Source organism: Populus trichocarpa, chromosome 11 (assembly GCF_000002775.5).
Source record: "Populus trichocarpa isolate Nisqually-1 chromosome 11, P.trichocarpa_v4.1, whole genome shotgun sequence".
NCBI lineage: Eukaryota > Viridiplantae > Streptophyta > Magnoliopsida > Malpighiales > Salicaceae > Populus > Populus trichocarpa.
Window position 1 is genome coordinate 15,290,604 of NC_037295.2, and position 20,624 is coordinate 15,311,227.

At 29.0% G+C, this 20,624-nt stretch overlaps 1 protein-coding gene across 1 annotated transcript; it reads right to left on the bottom strand.

Moving 5' to 3' along the window:
* Positions 1–18,149: 18,149 nt before the first annotated feature.
* Positions 18,150–20,624, bottom strand: LOC7462348 (uncharacterized). Its single transcript, XM_002317478.4, has 3 exons — positions 20,400–20,624; positions 18,820–19,025; positions 18,150–18,637 (listed from the first exon to the last, which is right to left on the bottom strand). The coding sequence occupies exons 1-3, from the start codon at positions 20,487–20,489 to the stop codon at positions 18,382–18,384; spliced, it is 552 nt and encodes a 183-aa protein (XP_002317514.2). The 5' UTR covers positions 20,490–20,624; the 3' UTR covers positions 18,150–18,381.

Sequence of the window (20,624 nt, forward strand, 5' to 3'; positions counted from 1 at the left end):
TCTTTAAGTCATGGACTTAGTATACTATTTCAGAAAAAAAAAATATCAAAATTAATGTATGTGACTGTCAAAGAGTCATCTCAACCTAGTAACTTAAGTTGTTAAGTGAGGTCCTAAGATATGATTTATATTATTCTCTAACACACCCCTTCAAGTGAAAGTCCTTTGGACTTGAAACTTGCACAGTCTTATATTATATTGTGCTTGATTTTTATCAAATAAATAGAAATGACGAGATTCGAACCCGTGACCACTTGGTCATCAAGACTTTGATATCATGTTAAAGAATCATCTCAACCTAAAAGTTTAATCTATTAGGTAGGTCTCAGGATATGATTTATATTATTCTCTAACAGTGACTTTGAATGTTAAATATACATGGTATTCTTTTAAAAAATGTTTTTTAAGATTTTAATTATATAATTCGTGGATTTGTTTTTCACATTTTTATCTTCATTTCTTATCATAAAAAAAAAGCATCAAGAATGGATTAAATCGTATATTGAAGGCTTGCTCAAGAATTAATCGTAAATTGAAGGATTTATGTAAAAATAATACCTTACTGTTAAAAAAAAAAAAAAAAAAAATTGAAGGGTGGAGATGTGAGGTCGTCTAAGTTGTAATCCACTCTCGTCACCGAAAAAAATAATTAAATAAAGTACGTAATTTTTATCCTTAAAAAAACATGTCTCCTTTTTTTAATCCCAAGGCTTACATGGTGCCAGCTTCTGTTTTTTGCCCCTTCATGCTTGACTTTCTTTGTCCTGCCGCCCTTTCGTTTAGATCTTAACAATGTATTTTCATTGGAAAAAAAAATTAAGAATGCCATCCTCCAATCTATTGAAAAATGCATATAATATTAAAAGTTGAATCCCGATCTTCCAAGTGCTATGACGGGTATGATTCGATTATTTCTTTTTTTTTTTCTTTTTTTTTTCAAGAAGTTTTGGTTTGATTTTTAGTTTTTTTTCAATCAATCATTTTCTTGTTGATTATATCAAAAACAGAAAGACTTAATTCATGGATGGCATACAACATATCATTTTATATTAGTTGAAACAGATAATATTTTTTCGATTGTATTTATTAAAATAATTTTTTTTTAAACAAATAATAATATAAATAGAGATACAAATTAAATTGATCTAATAAAATAAAAGGAAAAAACATTATCATGCAATGTTGTACGTATTAGAGATGTTATCTGAAAATAATTTTTTAATTATTTTTAAAAATAAAATTAATCTATAAGAGATAAAAAAAAAATTATAAATGAATCAGAAAAACTCTTCAAATTTAAATGCATAACTGAAAAAATAATTGTTATTTAAAATAGGTTCTCCAAACAAAATCGGGGCTTAAGTTTTTTATTCAAAAACCAGTTTCTGACCCAAAACACTTATAAAATATCGTAAGAACCGTGATAAACTTATTTATATCCTAAAAAAATCACCCTGAAAATCAAAATTAACCCAAGCCCAAATATGTTTTTCCACGAAATTTAAAAGTAAAAAAAAATTATATGAACTTCCCTCATCAAATAAAATCATTTGACACAAATATCGTCCGTTTTGATGGCCTAAATCGATGTTAACGATATTTTTCTCTCTCTAGTCTCTATAGTCAAAATTCGACGACCTCTTTCTCTCTCTCTTCGCTTTCCCAACCAGAAACTAAAAAGCAATAAAAATAATTTTTTATATCAAAATTGAATTGGAAAAATATTGAGGTACTGAAATTGTATAATTTGTGTGATTTTTAAAATTTAAGGATCAAAATACATCTTTGCAAAATTTATAGCATGCCCTCCATGTTTGGTGTCCTTTTCATTTCAATTTTTTTTTCTTTTAATTCTATCTTTTTCATAAGCAATCAAAATTAATTGGAATTATGATTAAATTGCTGAAAAAAAATTTAAAAACCAAATTGAAAAAAAATAAAAATTTACACAACTCATCCACAATAAAATTTACACAGATATCATATTTACTTTTAAAAAATTCAACTCTCATAAAAATATTAAATTTCACACTCAAGATCAATGCTGAATCTTCCTTCCATGTAGATGTTGAACTGCAAAGTTTGTTATCGGATTTTCACTTAACCTCTTAAAAGTTAGAACAACCACATGGGAGAACCAATAATGACGCAAATTGAAATGCCATGAATACTCTAACCTAAACTGTAACCATAATACATCATAGTTACAAACCATGAATACCCTACCTCAATTGTAACTAAATTGTAACCGTAAAACATTATAGTTATAAAATTCAGACCAATGTAACTGATTGATTTAAGCTTTAAATTGATCCTGGTTAAGAAAAAATATGAAAATGAATTGATACAATTTGATCTAATAAAAATTTAGTCAACTTTAAAAAAATCCGTAATCCCAAGTTTGCCCCTAATAATTTATGTAAAAAACTAAACGAGAAAGTAAGATTCAGAGGGTACTCTATGGAATTTAACAGTGGGCTTGATTATGGGGGAAAAAGGACTTTAGTAGTTGGCATTGAAGCCCACTGAACAGAAGACACACATGTTGTCCAGCCCATTACTGTGTTAATTAAGGGAAGTTGACAGCGACATCCCAAGGCTGGTCTTTACCGCTTCAGCAACATTTGGGGACCATCTCGTGAATTTCTCCTCCCTCTCTAACTCGTAGGATGATGTTGTTTCACAGAGTGTAGACTGTAGACTCTAGGGAAGTTGCTTTCAGGTTCGTAGATTTTATTTTTTTGATCCAGATTTCAAGAAAGATGAAGGGTCAGGATCCAAGCTAGCTAAACATAGGGTTCCTTTTCTTTTTAATGTACTATTTCTCGTACAGTAATCATTAGATATGGCTTGCGCTACACTGCTACTGACTTAAATTTTATCTAATGCAAAAAATACAAATATACAGATAATGATAGCTCTCTTTAAAAAAAAAACAGAGAAAAATTTGAGACCTGACTACCATTTTGAATGATTTAATAAATTTGATTAATTTAGTAACGTAATTATATAAAAACAAATTTAATGATAATAAAAAACAGCAATAATAACTAATAAAATAAATAAAAGCTTGTCAATATTATAAGAAATACTTTATAAATTTTCTTAAATGAATGATATCATTTGATAACAAAGTAAAATTTAAATAAGAAATAAATAACCTCATAAAAAGAGAAAAAAAATCAAAAGTTTCTTTACTAGCAAATCAAACATTGAAGAAAAAATTAAAAAAAGATTAATTTTTAAAAAGAACAAAAAACTCTGACCCGAGTCAGCATATCAAATTCGCAATCTGATTGTGAAGTTGAGATATCCCTGTATAAAAAAAAATTAAATAAAATAATAGAGGTCAACTCTCAAGCAAACCAAATAACGAAAAGCAAAATTAAAAAAAATAGTGATTAAAAAAACATACAAAAAAACTCAAGTCAACTTGGGTTAACTCGACAGACTTGCGATCTAGGATATGAAAACTAAGATAACAACATAAAAATAAAAGTGATAAAATCATGAAGTTGAAGGCTTATTAACCTAATGTCAGATGATGAAATTAAAAAACAAATAATTAAAAAAATAATCAAAGTCAAATTAGGTTAATTTTCAAAAAATTTGACCCGGGTCATGAGATCAGTTACTCCATATAATGCAAATTTGAAAAAAGTCACAAAGCAAAACTCTCAATCATCAAAAATTAAAAAACAAAATAAATAGCAATCAAAAGACACAAGGACCACATCTAGTATAAAAAATAAATGAAATAAAACAACGAGGAATGAGATTGAAAAATAAAATAAATCAGGAAAATATAAAAATAACAATAAAAAAATAAAATCAAATCTGGTATACTAATCAAATGAAATAAAATAACGAGGGATGTGATTGAAAAATAAAATAAATAAGGATAAGGATAAGGATAAAAAACCAAAAAAATAATAATTAAAAGAATGAAGTCCAAATATGATAAATGAAGAAAAATTAAAGGATAATGGAATTGAAAAATAATTATAATTTTATAAATTATCCAAAATAAAAAAAATAGTAATCAAAAGAACATAGATGAGATTTGAAAGGAAAATAAATTGAAAGGCTGCTTTGAAAAATTATAGGGCAAACATAAAAATCGAAGAGGAAGAAAAGAAGAAGAAGAAAAGCTCGTCAAAGATAAATTGATGGTTTGTTGATCATATGCATTGTCCTGGGATGGAGGTGTAGCCGAGATGATTCAAATGATACCTTGAAAGCCACCATTAGACCACCAGAAGACATCTCATGTGCCACCTAAATGACACAGGTATCTCTCACCTGTTAGTGCTTGGTTTGTCCGTGCCAATTATTTTTTTAAAAATAATATTTTATTTTTATTAAAATATCAAATTTTTCTCTTTTATCTTGATTATATAAAAATATTTCAAGTTTAAAGTACAAAAAAAAACCTTCCATGACAGCTTAATAATTTTTTATTTTAAAAGGAAGCCTATTATTTTACCATGTTTAAGAATATTATTTTAAAAGGAAGCCTATTATTATAATAAAAATATATATAAAAAAACTGATTTATTCTAATTATTCTGATAATAACAAAAGAATTATGAGGGATATACCTTATTGCCTCCATCAGTAAGATATTTTTATTTTTTATTTTTTATTTTTTTATGAATATATTAAAATCATGGAAAATATTAAAAAATATTTATCCAAGAAAAAAATAATTTAAAAAACTAATTGAATTTCAAAAACAATAAAAGTCCAAGATTCGATTTTGATCAACACCAAATAGGAAAGGGAGGAAAGGGGAAAAGAAGACTGAGAAATAGAGACCTGAGAAAGTCAATGCAGGGCATGGTTTTTCTGTCCACTCCTTTTTTTTTTTCTTCAATAGGAATGAATTTTCTGTCATTAATCACGTGATACTTGGAAGGTCTATTCATGTCCAATCCCCACTCGTACAGTAGGTTTGTACTTTTGTTGTTAAAAATAAATGGAGGATAATATAAATTTACTGTTTTTTTTTTAATATTTATTTCCAAGACTATACCAATCAAGATTTGAACAGTAAAGAGAAGGTTGAGATGTTAGATTTTAAATTTAATTTTTAATAATTATAAATTTAAGTTTTTGGTTATTAAAAATTTATATAATTATTAATTTCAAGATTCGTAAAATTAATTAAGATGTATGTAAGCTGATTCAAATATTTATGTTAATAAAAAAAAAGATTTGAACAATTTTAAACACAACATTTAACTATATTGAGACTACTCTTAAATATTTTTTAAATTCAATTAACTACTTTTCTATGGAACAAATAAATCTAAAATAATTGGTGTAGTTAAAAAACAAGGTGCAGAAAAGTTAGTATAATTATAATTAGGATTTACAATTTTGAACCGACTTTGAGTTACAAGAAAAATATTACAATCATACAAAAATATATTTACTGCATCAATATTTTTTTTTTAAATGCAACAAAAACATATTCATTATATCCATACTTTCAATTAACTATCATTCACCCTTAACACGACATTCCAGGAGACATCTTAATAAGATTTACATTCATGATTTGATTTTGGGTTATAAAAATTATAAATCAATTGGCATATTTCAAATCAAAACAATAAGAACAAATTACAAATTGATCAAACTAAACACAAATTCATAAAAGATTAAAAAACCAACAATACATTAACATTTATTCAAAATAAAAAATTTAACACATTATAGGTTTAAAAATGACCTTCAAAATCAACAAAAAACAGTTGAAATCAAGATGAGGCAATATCAATGTGTGTCCTTTATGTGCTAGTAGATTGGATTTTTAGAAAGGTGGTGACACATGTTCTTTAATAACTGCCACTAACCTATAAAAAAACATAGAAAAACTTGATTTTTTGGGTTGTGATGATGGTTGAGATTTTTAGGGAGTTTTTTTTTCAAACTTAGAGGTTGTGATTTCATGTTAAAAATGGGTTGATTTTTGGGTGGATTTGGTGGGAATTAAGTCATGATCGAGTTGTGGGTCTATTATATAGAGGGAGGTTGTCATGGGAGTTAACAATCAATTTTTTCCTTATGCAAATAAAGAGGAAGGAGTTTGTTGTAGTGTTTTAACTATGAGAAAGGAAGACAAAGATGTTCGAGATATGGTTATTGGTTTTGATTGGTGTGATATGAGAGAGTTTAGCAGATTGAAATGGTGTATCTTGCAATGAAGGAGAGGGTTTTGATTGAGAGAGAAAAATAAAGACAATGAGTTTCTGATAGTAGTCAAGTTAGGATATTGAATTCTAGCGGTGTGAGGAAATGACAATGGTTGTCTCCTTGATTTTTGGTAGGAGGCTTATTTTTCTTTTACCTTTTTTTTCCAAGAGTTTATTATTGGCTTGTTTTCTTCCTTTTCTTTCTTTCTTCTCTTCTTTACTTTCTCTATTCTCTCATATATTTTTTTTGGCTTCTCTCTTTTTGTGTGTTTTTTTATTCTCTCTTTATTTTTTCTCTCGAGTCTCTTTTGAAATCTTTTTGTGTATTTTCCCCTTACTTGTGGATGCCTTTTAGTCTCTTTCTCATGATATTATATGTTTTCTCTATGATTTTCTTCTCCCGTTGGTAGCTCTTCCCTAACCTATAACTTACTAACTATTTACCTTTTTATCTCAAATTCTTCTTGTTTATATTTATCTTTTTTTCTTTTGTATTTTATTTCTCGATATCTTCTTTTCTTTATCATTTAAATGTTTTGGAGATGGATTTAAACTCCTATATTTATCATTTTTTTTTGTTTGATCACTATTTTACTCCCTATTTTTTCTGATTTGTTTTTTTTTCGAAAACATATTTGAGAAATAAAGGATCAAAAATGATTTACAACAATTATAAAAATTAAGATGAAAAATCAAATGCCACAGTTACTTCATGGAACCATATACTTCATTTTTTATATAAACAATGAAAAATTAAAGTGTTAATTAATAAGAAACCTACACTAACGTAATGATAACATCAAGACCCTGTTTGTTTGTTGAAAAGTCTTTTAGAAAATGGTTTCCTAGAAAATATATATATTTTTTTATGTTTGGTAGTGTCATGAAAAATAAGTTAAAAAACAATTTTTTATATTTGGCTATACCATGAAAAATGAGCTGAAAAATAGTTTATTCATGCTTTATTTTATTTTTTAATTTTATTAAAAGAATGGGGATCAAATTTGACAGATTAAAAATTTGAAGGAGAATAAAATTGAAAAAAAAATCCAATTTCATAAGTTATTTGAAATAAAATAAATAGAAATAAAAAAAAGCAATCAAAATAAAATATATAGCAATCAAACGAGTGAGGACTAAATTCGATATAACCAACAAATAACATGGCATTCAAAATAAAAAGAATAACACTTTCTTAAAAAGCAAACCAAATTTTTATTTGATTGAAAATTGTTTTGCATTGACCAACTTTTCTAATGATAAACAAATATAAAAAAAGTTTGGAAAGATAAAACAAGCAGGGCTAAAGTCATGGAATAAAATCCAAAAATAAATCAATATTATAAATACTAATCATAATCAAAATCATAATAAAAACAATATTTTACAAAAGATAAAAGGCAAGTTTTTTATGCTTGAAAAGATTTTTATTTTCAAGTCCCTGGGTAGATATGCAATATAAATGAAGCACAAATTTCCCTTCGAATAAATTAAAGGTATCAAGTTTATAAGCCTAAAGCATCATATGCTAGAATTGAATGATTGAAAGACAAAGGTTCCGAGGTGATTACTGATGGGATAACATAGATTGCAAGTTGGACAATACCAAATAATCAAGTCAGTTTGCTGATTGATGATGTCCTAAAAAATCCAAGCAGCTTGGGGGCAAGACTTATATTTTTGATAATCAATTAATCTCTTGGTTTTGACAATCTGATCCATTTTTGATAGCCAAAATGACTTGTGGCTAGTGTTTGGTAAGCTAAAATGGATGATGGCTACTACTTGCAAAAGGTATGCTCTGGTCAATCCCTTCCAAGGGTGGGCCTGCTGCAAGTGCCAAGATTTTTTGAGATGACAAAGCCTGATTTTACCCAGGAGCGACCAACATAACTTGAGTGAGGGGTTGCATTTGGTTGATGAGCTATTGAAAGTCCGAATGAGCATAAATGTTCGTGATAATGGTTAAATCCATTAAACATTCTAGCCCATTTGTGTCATGATTGTGTATCTTGGAATGACTTGGAAATGTTATCAGAAAGAAATTGGATGCTTTTGATAAGTTTTTCACAAACAACGCCAATTGATGATGTTCTAAAAAATCAAAGTAGCTTAGCGACAATGTTTATGTATTGGATAATCAGTTAATCTCTTGATTCTGATAATTTAATTCATTCTTTCTAGTTAAAGTGACTAGTGTTTGGTAAGATAGGGTATTCACTGACTAATACATGTAAAAAGTTTTTTTTAATGTATTTAAAGAATCTTTGATATTTAAATAAATATTTTTTAAAGATAAACTATTAAGATTTATCATGTTAATGAATGATTGTAAAAAAAAAGAAAAAAAAAAGATAAAAGACTAGCACAACTCTCAACTATAAATAATATGAAAACAAAATTAAAAAAAATTCTCAATCAAAATTCAAATAAAAAACAAAGTTTTTATTTCTTCTCATTTTTGCCTTGGAGAAAAAAAAAAGTTACCATCTAATGATGGTGATGTTGATGTTATTATAATACTTTCCGTATATAATAATTTCTGGGGACGTGATCAATCATGACCACCACACAATGACAAATGTCATCTCTCTCCCAAGAAGGAAAAAAACACTGTGGTGCATGATAATCCATCGACTACTAGATTTTGTTGCTTGCTCTCCGTAGATCATTCTTTTATCTTGTCTGGAAATGCTCGTTGCCCCACTAGAACATCAAATCAAGTATAAATAGGGTCATGAATATCAATAATTATGCTTTGTCGACTTGGGTATGCGAGAGTACAGTAGTAATTATGGTTTGAAATTTTTTTTATATTTTTTTAAAATTATTTTTAATGTAGTATATTAAAATAATTTAAAAATATTAAAAATAATTTTAAATATTAAAAAATTAAACTTTTAAAAGACACTTGAATTAGCATCTTTTGAACACATGGAGACATGGGCTACGTACATCACCTCGTGTAATATACTTGCCGTATTATGTGCCTCTCTTTTGATTTTTTGTTTTTTTTTAAGGTATAGCAGACCATCTTTGTTTTGATTATATCCATGTATAGATAAATAAGTAAACAAATTTTAAATTATTATAAAGATAGAATTAATCAAGATATGTATAAATTATTTTGAATATTCATTTTCATCTTAAAAAAAAAATATTTGGCGTCGCAGCCACGGCAAGAGGGACCAGATGCACTGAGCTTGTGTTTTTTAACAGCCAAGTTGCTCTGCATAGGAGACCGAGAATGGTGTCTCGCCTGCCTCTGGACTTCGTCGATGCTCGTGTGCCGGCCAAGTTCATGAACACTGTTCTGCCCTACAATATCAAAACGATACACCACAAAAAAATATTGCTGCTCCTCTCCACATATCTTGGAAACCATATATAATCCTACTTTTCATAAAAGGGAAAGGGAAGAAAAGAATGAGTGACGACACAAACTCTATTGTTCAAGGTCTTACTTGTTAGACATGCATAAAAAAAAATAAAAAAATATTTCTTAAATATTTTAAATTTTTTCATGTATAATTTTTCTCATGATCGATCGAGCAACTGAGTTACATTTTGAAAGCACGTTAAAGACTTCCACCTGATCGATCTCACGAGATTAATTATAAACAGAAGCCACGTGGATAAAACATAGTGCTTCTTACTTGATGATTTAATTTGTCTATATATGCATGCATCTTATATATATATATATATATATATATATATATATATATAATTTGTCTATATCCTGCTGGGATGCTGTATTTGGAAAATGCATGCTGTGTGTTGAAACTAGATAATGAGCCGAAGTGGTGTTTGAAATAGATAGATTTTATTTTTGGTGACCATGTAGATCCTCGGCAAAAACGATAGGTTTGAGTTTTGGTGACATTAACACTAAGTTTTAAACAATTCGAATATATATGTATATATATATATATATAGACACACATACACACCCTAAGAAAATTATGATTCATTAATAATAGTGTAATTATGAATTTGTCATTGAAAAAAAAAAAAACAGGGCACTAAGTTTTAGGGGTAGCATTGTCTTTTTATCATGATGTTATCGTTTTTTTATTTTTAAATTATATGGGGTTAGATTGATAATTTTGTTTTATTTTGTATAATAAAATTATTAATTTAACTTTGCAATAAAATAATATAATACCTACTAATTGTAGATATTTTTTTTATTTTTAAATTTTAAAAAAATATATAATTATTTTAATGTCCTTAAAGACAAAACCAAATGAGCTCTCATCCCAAGGGTTTTCATTGTAGTTTTCAAGGATGTTCAGGGGTATTGTTTTAAATTACATTTAATAAATATAATTAGAAAACATGTTAAAGCGTGTGGGAAACACGCCAGTGTGTAGATAAACTTTACGGTTTTCAGACAACGTGTAGGGGGTTGTTCAACCATAAAACATCACATTCTAGGGTGACAATTAAAAGATCTCGGCACCCTGGACCAAATAAGGCGGTGTGTGCACCAAGATTTTGGGGGTTTGGCATTGGCAAATATTGTTTCTTTCCTCCTTTCTACTCTCTCCGCTCCTTAGATTTTTGCGCTACCCCTTAAAAATCAAAGAGCAACCTTTTAATTTCTTGGTTTTTCAAATTTGATCCCTTTTTTTTTTGTTATGATTTTTTTATCTTAAATAATTTATTAAATATGTTCTCTATTTTTTTTACTGCTATTTTTTCAATTGATTTTTTTACGGTTTCACTTTCCTTTGCTTATTTTACATATCAAATCTAATCCTTCTTTTTTTTTATTGTCAATTTTTTAGCCTTTGCAAGTTTTTTTTTTAATCATAAATGATTTTATTCTATGATTTTACTCTTCTTTGTTTTTTTCCTATCAAATTTAATTCATATTTTTTTGATCATTAGATTTTCTGCTTTGGCAAGTTTTTAAAATTTATATTTTTAAATTGGCTCATAATAAACTTCTTGATTGGACCCGAATCTAAGGTTTCACGGGTTGCTTGGGTTTTAAAATTTGACCAGGATTAGGATATTTACCTGGGTTTGCTTGGTTTTTATAATTGTTTTTTCAATTTCACCCCTTATGGTTTTTTTATCTTCAAGATTTGGTCTCCATTTCTTTAATTGTTGTTTATTTTATTTGGCATTGTTTTTTTTTTAAATTGCATCTTTTAAAATTTGACTAGGATTATGATATTTACCTGGGTTTGCTTGGTTTTTATAATTGTTTTTTCAATTTCACCCCTTATGTTTTTTTTATCTTCAAGATTTGGTCCCCATTTCTTTAATTGTTGTTTATTTTATTTGGCATTGTTTTTTATTTTTTTAAAATTGCATCATCCTTGAGTTTTAATTTTTCTATCAAATTTCAGAGGTTCGTTGGGTGTGCTTGGTTTTTTTTTCTTTTTCTAAATTGATGTTTTCTTATTTTTTATCTTTTTTTTCTTATTTTTTTATGTTTAGATTTTATTGGGTTAGCCCTCAATAATTTCTTTCTATTTCAATCTTACCATTTTTTAATCTATAAATAATCTATCAAATTACAAATATTTTCAATTTCACCCCCTATGATTTTAATCTTTCAAATTTGATCATCATTCTTTTAGTTGTAATTTATTTTGTGTGGGATTATTTTTATTATTTTTTCAAATTTCATCCTCCTAGTTTGTCAATTTTTATCCCTATTCTTTTTGTTGTTGTTTTTTGTTACAAGTTTTTTTTATTAATATTTTTTACTTGAATTCATTCTCCAAAATTAAATTTGTTGAGAGTTAAGTTTCTTCATTGAACCTAGCTCCAAGATTTCACATGTTGCAGGTTTTAAATATTACACCAGGTTTATAAGGTTCTTCTAGGTTCGTTTGTTTTTTCTTCTTTCCATTTTGAGCATATTTTTTTTATTTTTTGGGTTTTTTTTGTTTGATTTTATCTGGTTAGCCCTCTATAACTTTTTTTCAATTACACCTCCTACTATTTTTTTAATCTATAAATATCCTATCAAATTACAAATATTTTTTAATTTCATACCCTATGATTTTTAATCTTTCAAATTTAGTACTCATTCTTTTAATTGCTATTTATTTTGTTTGAGATGATTTTAATTGTTTTTTCAAATTTCATCCTCCTTAGCTATTTTTCTCTTAAATTTTATCCTCATTCTTTTTGTTGGCTTTTTTTTTTTAGCTTTAGCAAGTTTTCTGATTAATATTTTTTCAATAATTTCATTCTTCAAAATTGAATTGGTTGACAGTTAAGCTTTTTGATTAAACTTGAGTCCATGATTCAACGAGTTGCAAGTTTTAAATATTAGACTTTGTTTAGTAGATTCACCTTAGTTTTCTTGATTTTTTTCTTTTGTTTTAAGCTGATGTTTTCTTCTTCTTTTTTAAGCTTGCTTTTTTACGATTTTCCTTCAATTAGGTTAGCATTAAGTTGTTTGATAATCCAAATACCCTTATGTATTGTTCTTTTTTTTACTTTTTTTGTTGTTTTTTTTTCCAATTTTTTTCGTATTATTTAAATTTTCACTTGAACCAATGACTCAAGATTTTTTTTTAGCCTAACATTTTTTTATGTAAAAAACATTTCTCGGCCAGCGACGAAGCGCGGGAAACAAACACATATATATCTTATAATTTAATCAATTCATCAAAATTAAGTAGCAAAACCAACTAAAGAGTCCAATTTTTATCTCAACCTTTTGAAAGTAAATCCTTTTCGATAAGAATGGTAGTGAAATGTTATATTTCTAGTTTGGTTAATGTAAATCAAAGTTATATATATATATATATTAGACTAGTGAATAAATATATTTAGTTTATTATCACAAAGGCATGCTAAATAAGAAAATATCCAATATGCTTAGAGTTTATACATGTTTAAAACTATAAGCATGTACAAACATAACTAGTGACAAACATGCTTTCAACACAAAAAATAATAATAGAATACTAACATGCATACTAAAGATATATTTAAACTTATAATTGATATAAAATAAAAAAAATCATAACTTGCATATTAATAATAAAATTAACTATGCTTAGATTATAATAAGAAGAGTATTTACTTGCTGAAACACTTTAAAGTAATGAATCTTTTATTGTTGTCGATGATGAATTCTTTGCATTGAAGACTTTATTGTTACACATTTGTATAACTATGATATTTGTAATATATCTTTCAAGATTTCAACAATACCATATTGGTCTTTGAATTAAAGATTATGTAACTCAAATATATTTCAACAAGATAAACTTAAGCTCTAGATTTGGAAGGAAAACCCAAGTATAAAAAGAAAGAAGAAAAACACTAAAAATTGATAGCGAGGAAACGTATGTAAAAACAAATAAATAAAATCAAGTTGAAAACTCTTCCTTCACCCCTTTTTCATAGTGAAATAAACTAAAATGTTGAAAAATTAATAAGAATTAATTTTTATAATTATATTAACTACAATGAATCTAGAATTAAATCTAGAAAAACTAAGTGTTTATTGAGATTAATTTCTTATTCAACCATAATTTATTTAAATCATGTAATTAAAAAAAATCTCCACCAACTAAAATCTCCTAAAAATTTAATTCTTCTTGAATGTCTAGTTGTCATTGTTTAACAAAATCTAATAAAAAAAAATCGGTGAAGTTAATGTGATCAAGTTTAGTGATAGATGGGTCCAATAAGATGTTCCGGAAGTGCCACTAGAACTATGCTCAGAACAAAGAGGAACACACCACGTGGCTTGATTCCTTACAGCTGTGTTAAGCTTGAAATGGATTCCTTGTTCAAAAATAATAATAATAATTAAAAAAAAACAGACAGAAGAAAGAAGGAAATGTGGAGTTGTGACAGTGATACAACATGCTTTCCACTTAAGAATTCAATTAAATCTCCCATAATTTATTAATTGTCATCATAAGTACGGTTCAATAATAGGCAGATAAATAGGGGCATATACGAGAATATGGTAGTTTTTTTTAATTATTATTTACTTGAAAATTTATTAAAATAATAACTTTTAAGTTTATTTTTGATATCAACGCTTTAAAATAATAAAAATATAAAAAATTAATTTAAATCTAAAATAAAATTTTAAATTTTCCATAAATACAGTTGAACTTCGAGTTTGTTTAAATTTCGCAAGTGGATCTTACTTTAATTTGCAATGCATGCATGGTAATCTCTTGGATAATCCAGTGGCTGTCGCTGGCAATTGGCTACAATCAACTTGTTTTGATAGTTTAACTCTAAACTAATCATGCATGTACGGTCTCTTCTTAATTGATTTTAAACAAGCCATTCATAATTTTTTTACAGTCTATTTTAAAACAGGAGAAAAAAACCTTTTTATTACTCAAGGGTGTACACGTGCACTTTGCATAATTCCATATTGAGCCATGGTTGATGCCTTCTGGGCATGAAAAAAAAAAATAAAAAAAATAAATTTGTGTGTTTTTAAAATAGTTTAATTTTTTTTTATTAACGTGAGTGTTCAGGCCAGCTTGCACATACCTCGACTAATCTCACATGCTTTAAAGTTAACGACCATGTAAACCTCCAGTGACAATCATATTAGTAACTACAAGGCTCGAACATAAAATTATAGGAAAATAAACCTCTTGATTTCAAGCTTTTATTACTAGACCACTTCTTAAAAAAAAAAAAAATTAATTTCAAGCTACCGTGCTCAAAATGATAAGTTCGTAAAGAAATAAAAGAAAAAAGGCTGTGCGTTTGGACATGGGATCGGATCCATGTTGAAGCTGTCTTAGCTTTCCTCTTCTGCTTTTATTGTCCAATTAGGGTATTTAATATTTTAATTGGAGTCAATATGGACGACGTTGCACGTCCATTAAATATTACTTATAAAAGAGCAATATTTTCAAAAAAATAAAAATAAAACTGTGGAGGCTACTGGCTCGGGGTGGGTATTGTTGGCCCATGGTTTGCCGCAGAATAATATTAAGGGTAATTGTTGGAGTCCGAAGTTTTGGTAAAATCCAAATAAGTCCCTAATCTTTTAATTTTATGATTTTAACTCTTAAATTATCAGATTAAAGCAATGCACCGCCTCCGTTAGAATTCTTTAGACTTCCGTCCATCATACCCCGTTAAATAGTATTTTGACTTCTAATTCACTTGATCAAGATTTTAATTAATCTAATATTAAATATCACTTCATAAAAAACAAATAAATAAGTCATACCAATAACCTTTTTGCATGTTGTATTCTCATAGCTTGCTTCCTGATAAAATTAATGGTACTATTATATCCGTATATTTTAAATTAAGTTTTCAATTTGTTTCTATAAATTTAATTACTTTCAATTTGATCCTTCATATTATAATCACGCAATCAAATACAAAAACTCCATGAAAAAACATAGAAACTGTCTAAACTAATTCTTGTGACTCAATTATAAGCTAAAATATTGTAGGCAAATATTCAAATTGGTTTGGCCTGATAGCCAATGGTTTTTTTTATTTTTTTTTCTAGTTGATTTTTCAATTTTATTTTTTAATATTAGTTTAATTAAAAATTAAATTTTATAATTTGTTTCGATTTACATTTTGTAAAGTTATCCTGATCTCATGATCTATATTATGTTTTAGCCGGTTGACTTAGGTTGACTCAAGTGGTTTTTTGTGTGTTTTTTAATTTCATACAAACATTGAGTTTATTGAAAATTGAGTTTCATAATTTATTTCGATTTATCTTTTGTTGAGTTATCTCAATCTCATAATTCAGGTTTGATAGGTTAACACAGATTCACTCAGTTCATTTTTTAGTTGAATTTTATTTCAATTTCATCTTTAACATTGAGTTGATTGACATATTTAATTTTTTTATTTGTTTTCTACAGGGTTATCAAGGTCTCATGACATGGATAACAAACTTGGTACGTTAACCTGAGTTGATTTGAATTGATTTAATATGTTGTCGTTTTAATATTTTTAAAAAATATCATCTTGATTTTTTTTTAGCCAAACTATATTTTTACTGGTTATCCAGGTTATTTTTAGACCTACTAAAATGATCAGGTCTATAGTTAAAAAAAATAAAATTTCTATGAAAAAATGCATTATGAGCATTGTTTTTATGTAAAAACAAAAAATTGATCTACCCGGAACATAGAATGAAAACAAGTTATCCTAAAATTAAAAAAAACAATTGACAGAGAACTTCTAGCAGTGATCACCTTTTGATAGTAAGATGATAATCCTGCTGTAGTGCATTGGGTGGATTTGAAAGGTCCAAGATTAAGGTGGCTGTTTGAACCAGAAAATGAAGGCACACTCAAGTTGTTCATTGAGCATTGGTCCAATAACTATAAGCCCATGACTAGGGTTCTAGTGATTGCACCACTGACCATCCTAATGGGCCACCCTTAATGGAAAACCCAAGTAGTCAAGTGGAGATATCCCTTTGATAAACAAGCCATTTATTGAGATTTAATTCACAATTTTCCCCTTAGAAAATAAATACTCAGTTTTTTTTTTAATCTAAGGAAATGAAAAAGGAGAAACAAGTCTTAGAAATGAATTGCTGTTCTTGTTAGAGCACAGAGTAATAGACAATTATTCATACAAAAAGCACAAAAAAAGAAAGATTAAACAAAACGGGCTTTCAATTATGTTGATCACCTTAGTTGAGTGAAGTTGTAGGTTCCCATCTCACTGCTGCCGCCACTGTCTGTCTCATACCCTCCCTCTGGCTTGGAACAGCAGGCAAAGTTCATCTTGGAAACTATGCTGGTGATCAACATGGAAGCTGCTCCTGCCTCAAAAACTCCCTGTCTCAGGGTCTGGCAATAAAAATCACCATTGCCAAATATGGCCCTGTATTTGGCCTTCTGGGCATTCTTGATGGAACCCCACATTATACATGCCTCAGCAATGAAGACTGTAATCCTGATTTATATCATGCTGCATACAATATTTTTAGCACCGATAGAGGCATGACAGTTTAAATCAAGAATGTTAGGTTTGACAACTCCTTAGATTTATATTTATTTGGACTCAACGCATAGTTAAATTTAAAAATATTGGATCTAGAATTAAGTCAGATTCATCTCATCTGTTCGTTGTGTTATTATGCCTCACTCCTTTATCGTTGTGTTATTATCCTGATTTTAGGTTTTTTAAATATGAATTTAGACTAAAAAATAAATTTGAAAAATATATTCATCCATCAAAATAAGAGGTGAGAAGCAATACTTTCAGTACTTCTCATCTGTTCAGCTGCAAGGGCTGGAGCAAATGCAATGAAGTCAATGGCAAAGACCACCATGAATAGCAGTTTTGATGCCAGAGCAACCTCTCTCTCTCTCTCTCTCTCTCTCTCTCTCTCTCTCTCTCTCTCTGTTAACAAGGATGCGATGAGGAAAAAGTCTACAGTAGTACTTTAAATAGTTTAGTCAGTAAAACAAAATTGGTTGACAAGTGTTGCAATAAAATAAACGAGTAGTTCCAACTTATTCGAAACTTCTTATAAACTAGAAGACGACAAAGTTGAGTTTGTCAACACAAGCTAGCAGAGAAGTGCCCACTGGCCAGTAGAAGAATTTATAAATACAGGCCCCAGGCTTACCAGCCACTTTGCACTGTATCTTTAGCATTTCAAGAAACCCTTGCTTTTGAGGCCAACAATAAGTTTAGTTGTTTTTAATTATATGCTGATTAAAGTTCTCAATTACAATTACAAGAACGAGGGATTCATTCTATTTTGCTTAGATCTCAAACTTCTTTTTTAATCTTTTTATTCTCCTATATTCTCAGAACAGTTAGTTTTCCTGCTTGGGGTATCCTCAGTTTTATTGCCAAGCAGAGATTTAAAAAAAAAATGAAGATAGAGAAGGATAATATTCCGGTGGATGCTTAGCAACACCAATGAAGATCATCTAGATTGGTTACTTGGTCAATAGGGTGACATTATCAGTTTTTTACACACCCTGAAGATACACAAACAGCAGTCTTCTATTATTGATGGGTATGGGAAAAACAAAAAATTCACATCATGATGAAAGAAGAAAAAAAATCAGGAATATGATCTAAGATACAAACTATCATCAACTATGAACATTTAATACATGAAGCGCAACCCAAAAAACAGACAATGGAGGAGGCAAATCGATGTAGAGATCTAGGCATTCACATGTATAGGATGGTCACATCACACATTAAAGCAAGCTCACTTGTAGGTCCCCATACCCACACCAACATCTCCACCGTATGGCTGGAAGCTGTCACTGGCCTTGGAATAGCAAATATAGTAGAGCTCGGACACTATGGCTGTGAACAAAGTAAAAGCAGCTCCTGCCCCAAAAACTCCCTTCCTCAATGATGGGCAATCCAGGGTTTCACCGAAAAAATTCTTGTACCTGGTGTGGTAGGCATTCCTTACTGAACCCGCAAGCAAGCATATCTCAGCAATGAAGAAAAACACCCTGGTACGGACAATTTAGGATGTTCAGAAAAAGATAACATAGGTTCCATAAGATACATTGCAAGAAATAGACCTGCTAACTTTAGCTTGCTCGAATATAACATGGTAATGGATAAAGGTTAGCAGCATCTATGTTCAATGATGGATAGGTTTATAGTTCAGCTTTGGATTGGCATCACCTACCAGCAGGTTATATACAGGATAACTGCCCAAGCCCTAGAACCTCCAGGACTCAAAGGCTTGCCACAGCAGAAGCATTTACTGGCAAACATAATAAGGACTTGGCTAGCCATGAGGAACAAAAAAGCGCCAACACCAAAGCCAGTTGCAATGTCTGAATCATAGATGCAGTAACTGTAATCTTTTTCAGTATCTGGTTGGACAGTGGCCTGCAAAGCAAGATATTGTTGATTTGTTACCTCACTAAAAATCGACTGCTCAGCGGCCAGAAGGTAAAAACTACAAATAAGAGGTCTGCCAAGCATGTTGCAACCATCTTGGGGAGTATGCGTCGTTCTCATATCAATTGCACCTCCACGCAGTTTCAAAATCTATTAAAAAGCCACACATTGACTTTCAAGATATAATATTTTTTTAATATTCGCCTCCAGGTTGTCTACAATGATTTGCAGGTTAATCTGATTGCGAGTGTTTGAGAGAGTAGGGTAATGGTTGGTTCTTAATCTATTTTTTATTTATTAATATGTTAAAATAATATTTTTATATTTTTTAAAATTATTTTTATCAATATCACATCAAATTAATTTAAAAACACAAAAAAAAAATTAATTTAATAAATAAAAAATAAAAAAATTCAATTTTTCATAAACAATTTCTAATCACAATAACAGACAATCCCGTCATTGAGGGCCCCAGAAAAGGACAACCCACCTCTCTTCAACAAAGAAAAGTACAGCTATCAGCAACTAAACTATGTGATTGCCAGGTAAGTTTTGTGGACTGGGTGAAATGCAAAGATCAATCTAGATCCTTCTCTCTCCTTGTGAAAATGGTAGCTGCTAAGTATCAATCAATAACAGGGGGGAAAATACTTAAGGAAAAAAAAAAACTCACAGCCAATTTGAGAAAAAGTTCTAATATGTTCCAGGTTACAAATAAATCTTGAAAACAAAATCTGCCTGGAAAGTTTTCTTTCTACTTGCCATCTCATGCTTCGGTTCATTTCTGGAAGAGTCATAGAAAGGGAGTAATCTGCGTTTTACATCACTAAAATTCTAAAATGCTATTTGTATCAACAGATCTGGTAATTTTATTGCTAACATACTTTTGGAACCAATTCTACGTTGAAGATTTTTGCTTCATCAAGTCAAAATATTTTTGCATCTAGACTCAATCTTTGTTGTTGTCCCTCTATCAAATGTTGTAAACATTTTCAGATAAAAAACTGAAAATTCATTTCATTAGGTCCATAATCTCAATCAAGACTCCTTCTTTCTTCATTTTCTTGACAATTTCTCAGCTACCAAACAAAACAGATTAGCAGGATCACTTAAATCTCACAAACCCAGAAACCATACAATTAAACATGTATTCCCCATATCCAAGATTTAGTACTTTTCTCTTTCATTCCTTCTTTTTTCTTGAAAACCAAACAAACCCCTTTAACAAAACCTCACATTTGTACCGTCAAGAAAACCAGGAAACACAAAAACAACAAAAGAATGCCTTGACTTGGTACACATAACCAATAATAGATTAACCAAGAAAACTGAAGAAGGGACTATAAATATATATTTACTTACAGTGCTTCTTCTCTGCTCAGCCGCAACAGCCAAACCAAATGCTATGATATCAAAGACAGAGACTATAATCAACAACAGTTTTGAAGCCATTGCAAAGCAATTCGACAACCCTCCTCACAGATGTTGCTGTAATCTCTCTCTCGCTCGCTTCTTCTCTGCCTCCCTCTTCTCTAAATATGCAAAAGACCGAAGTATGCCAGCATACAAGCAGTAGAGAAACTAGTA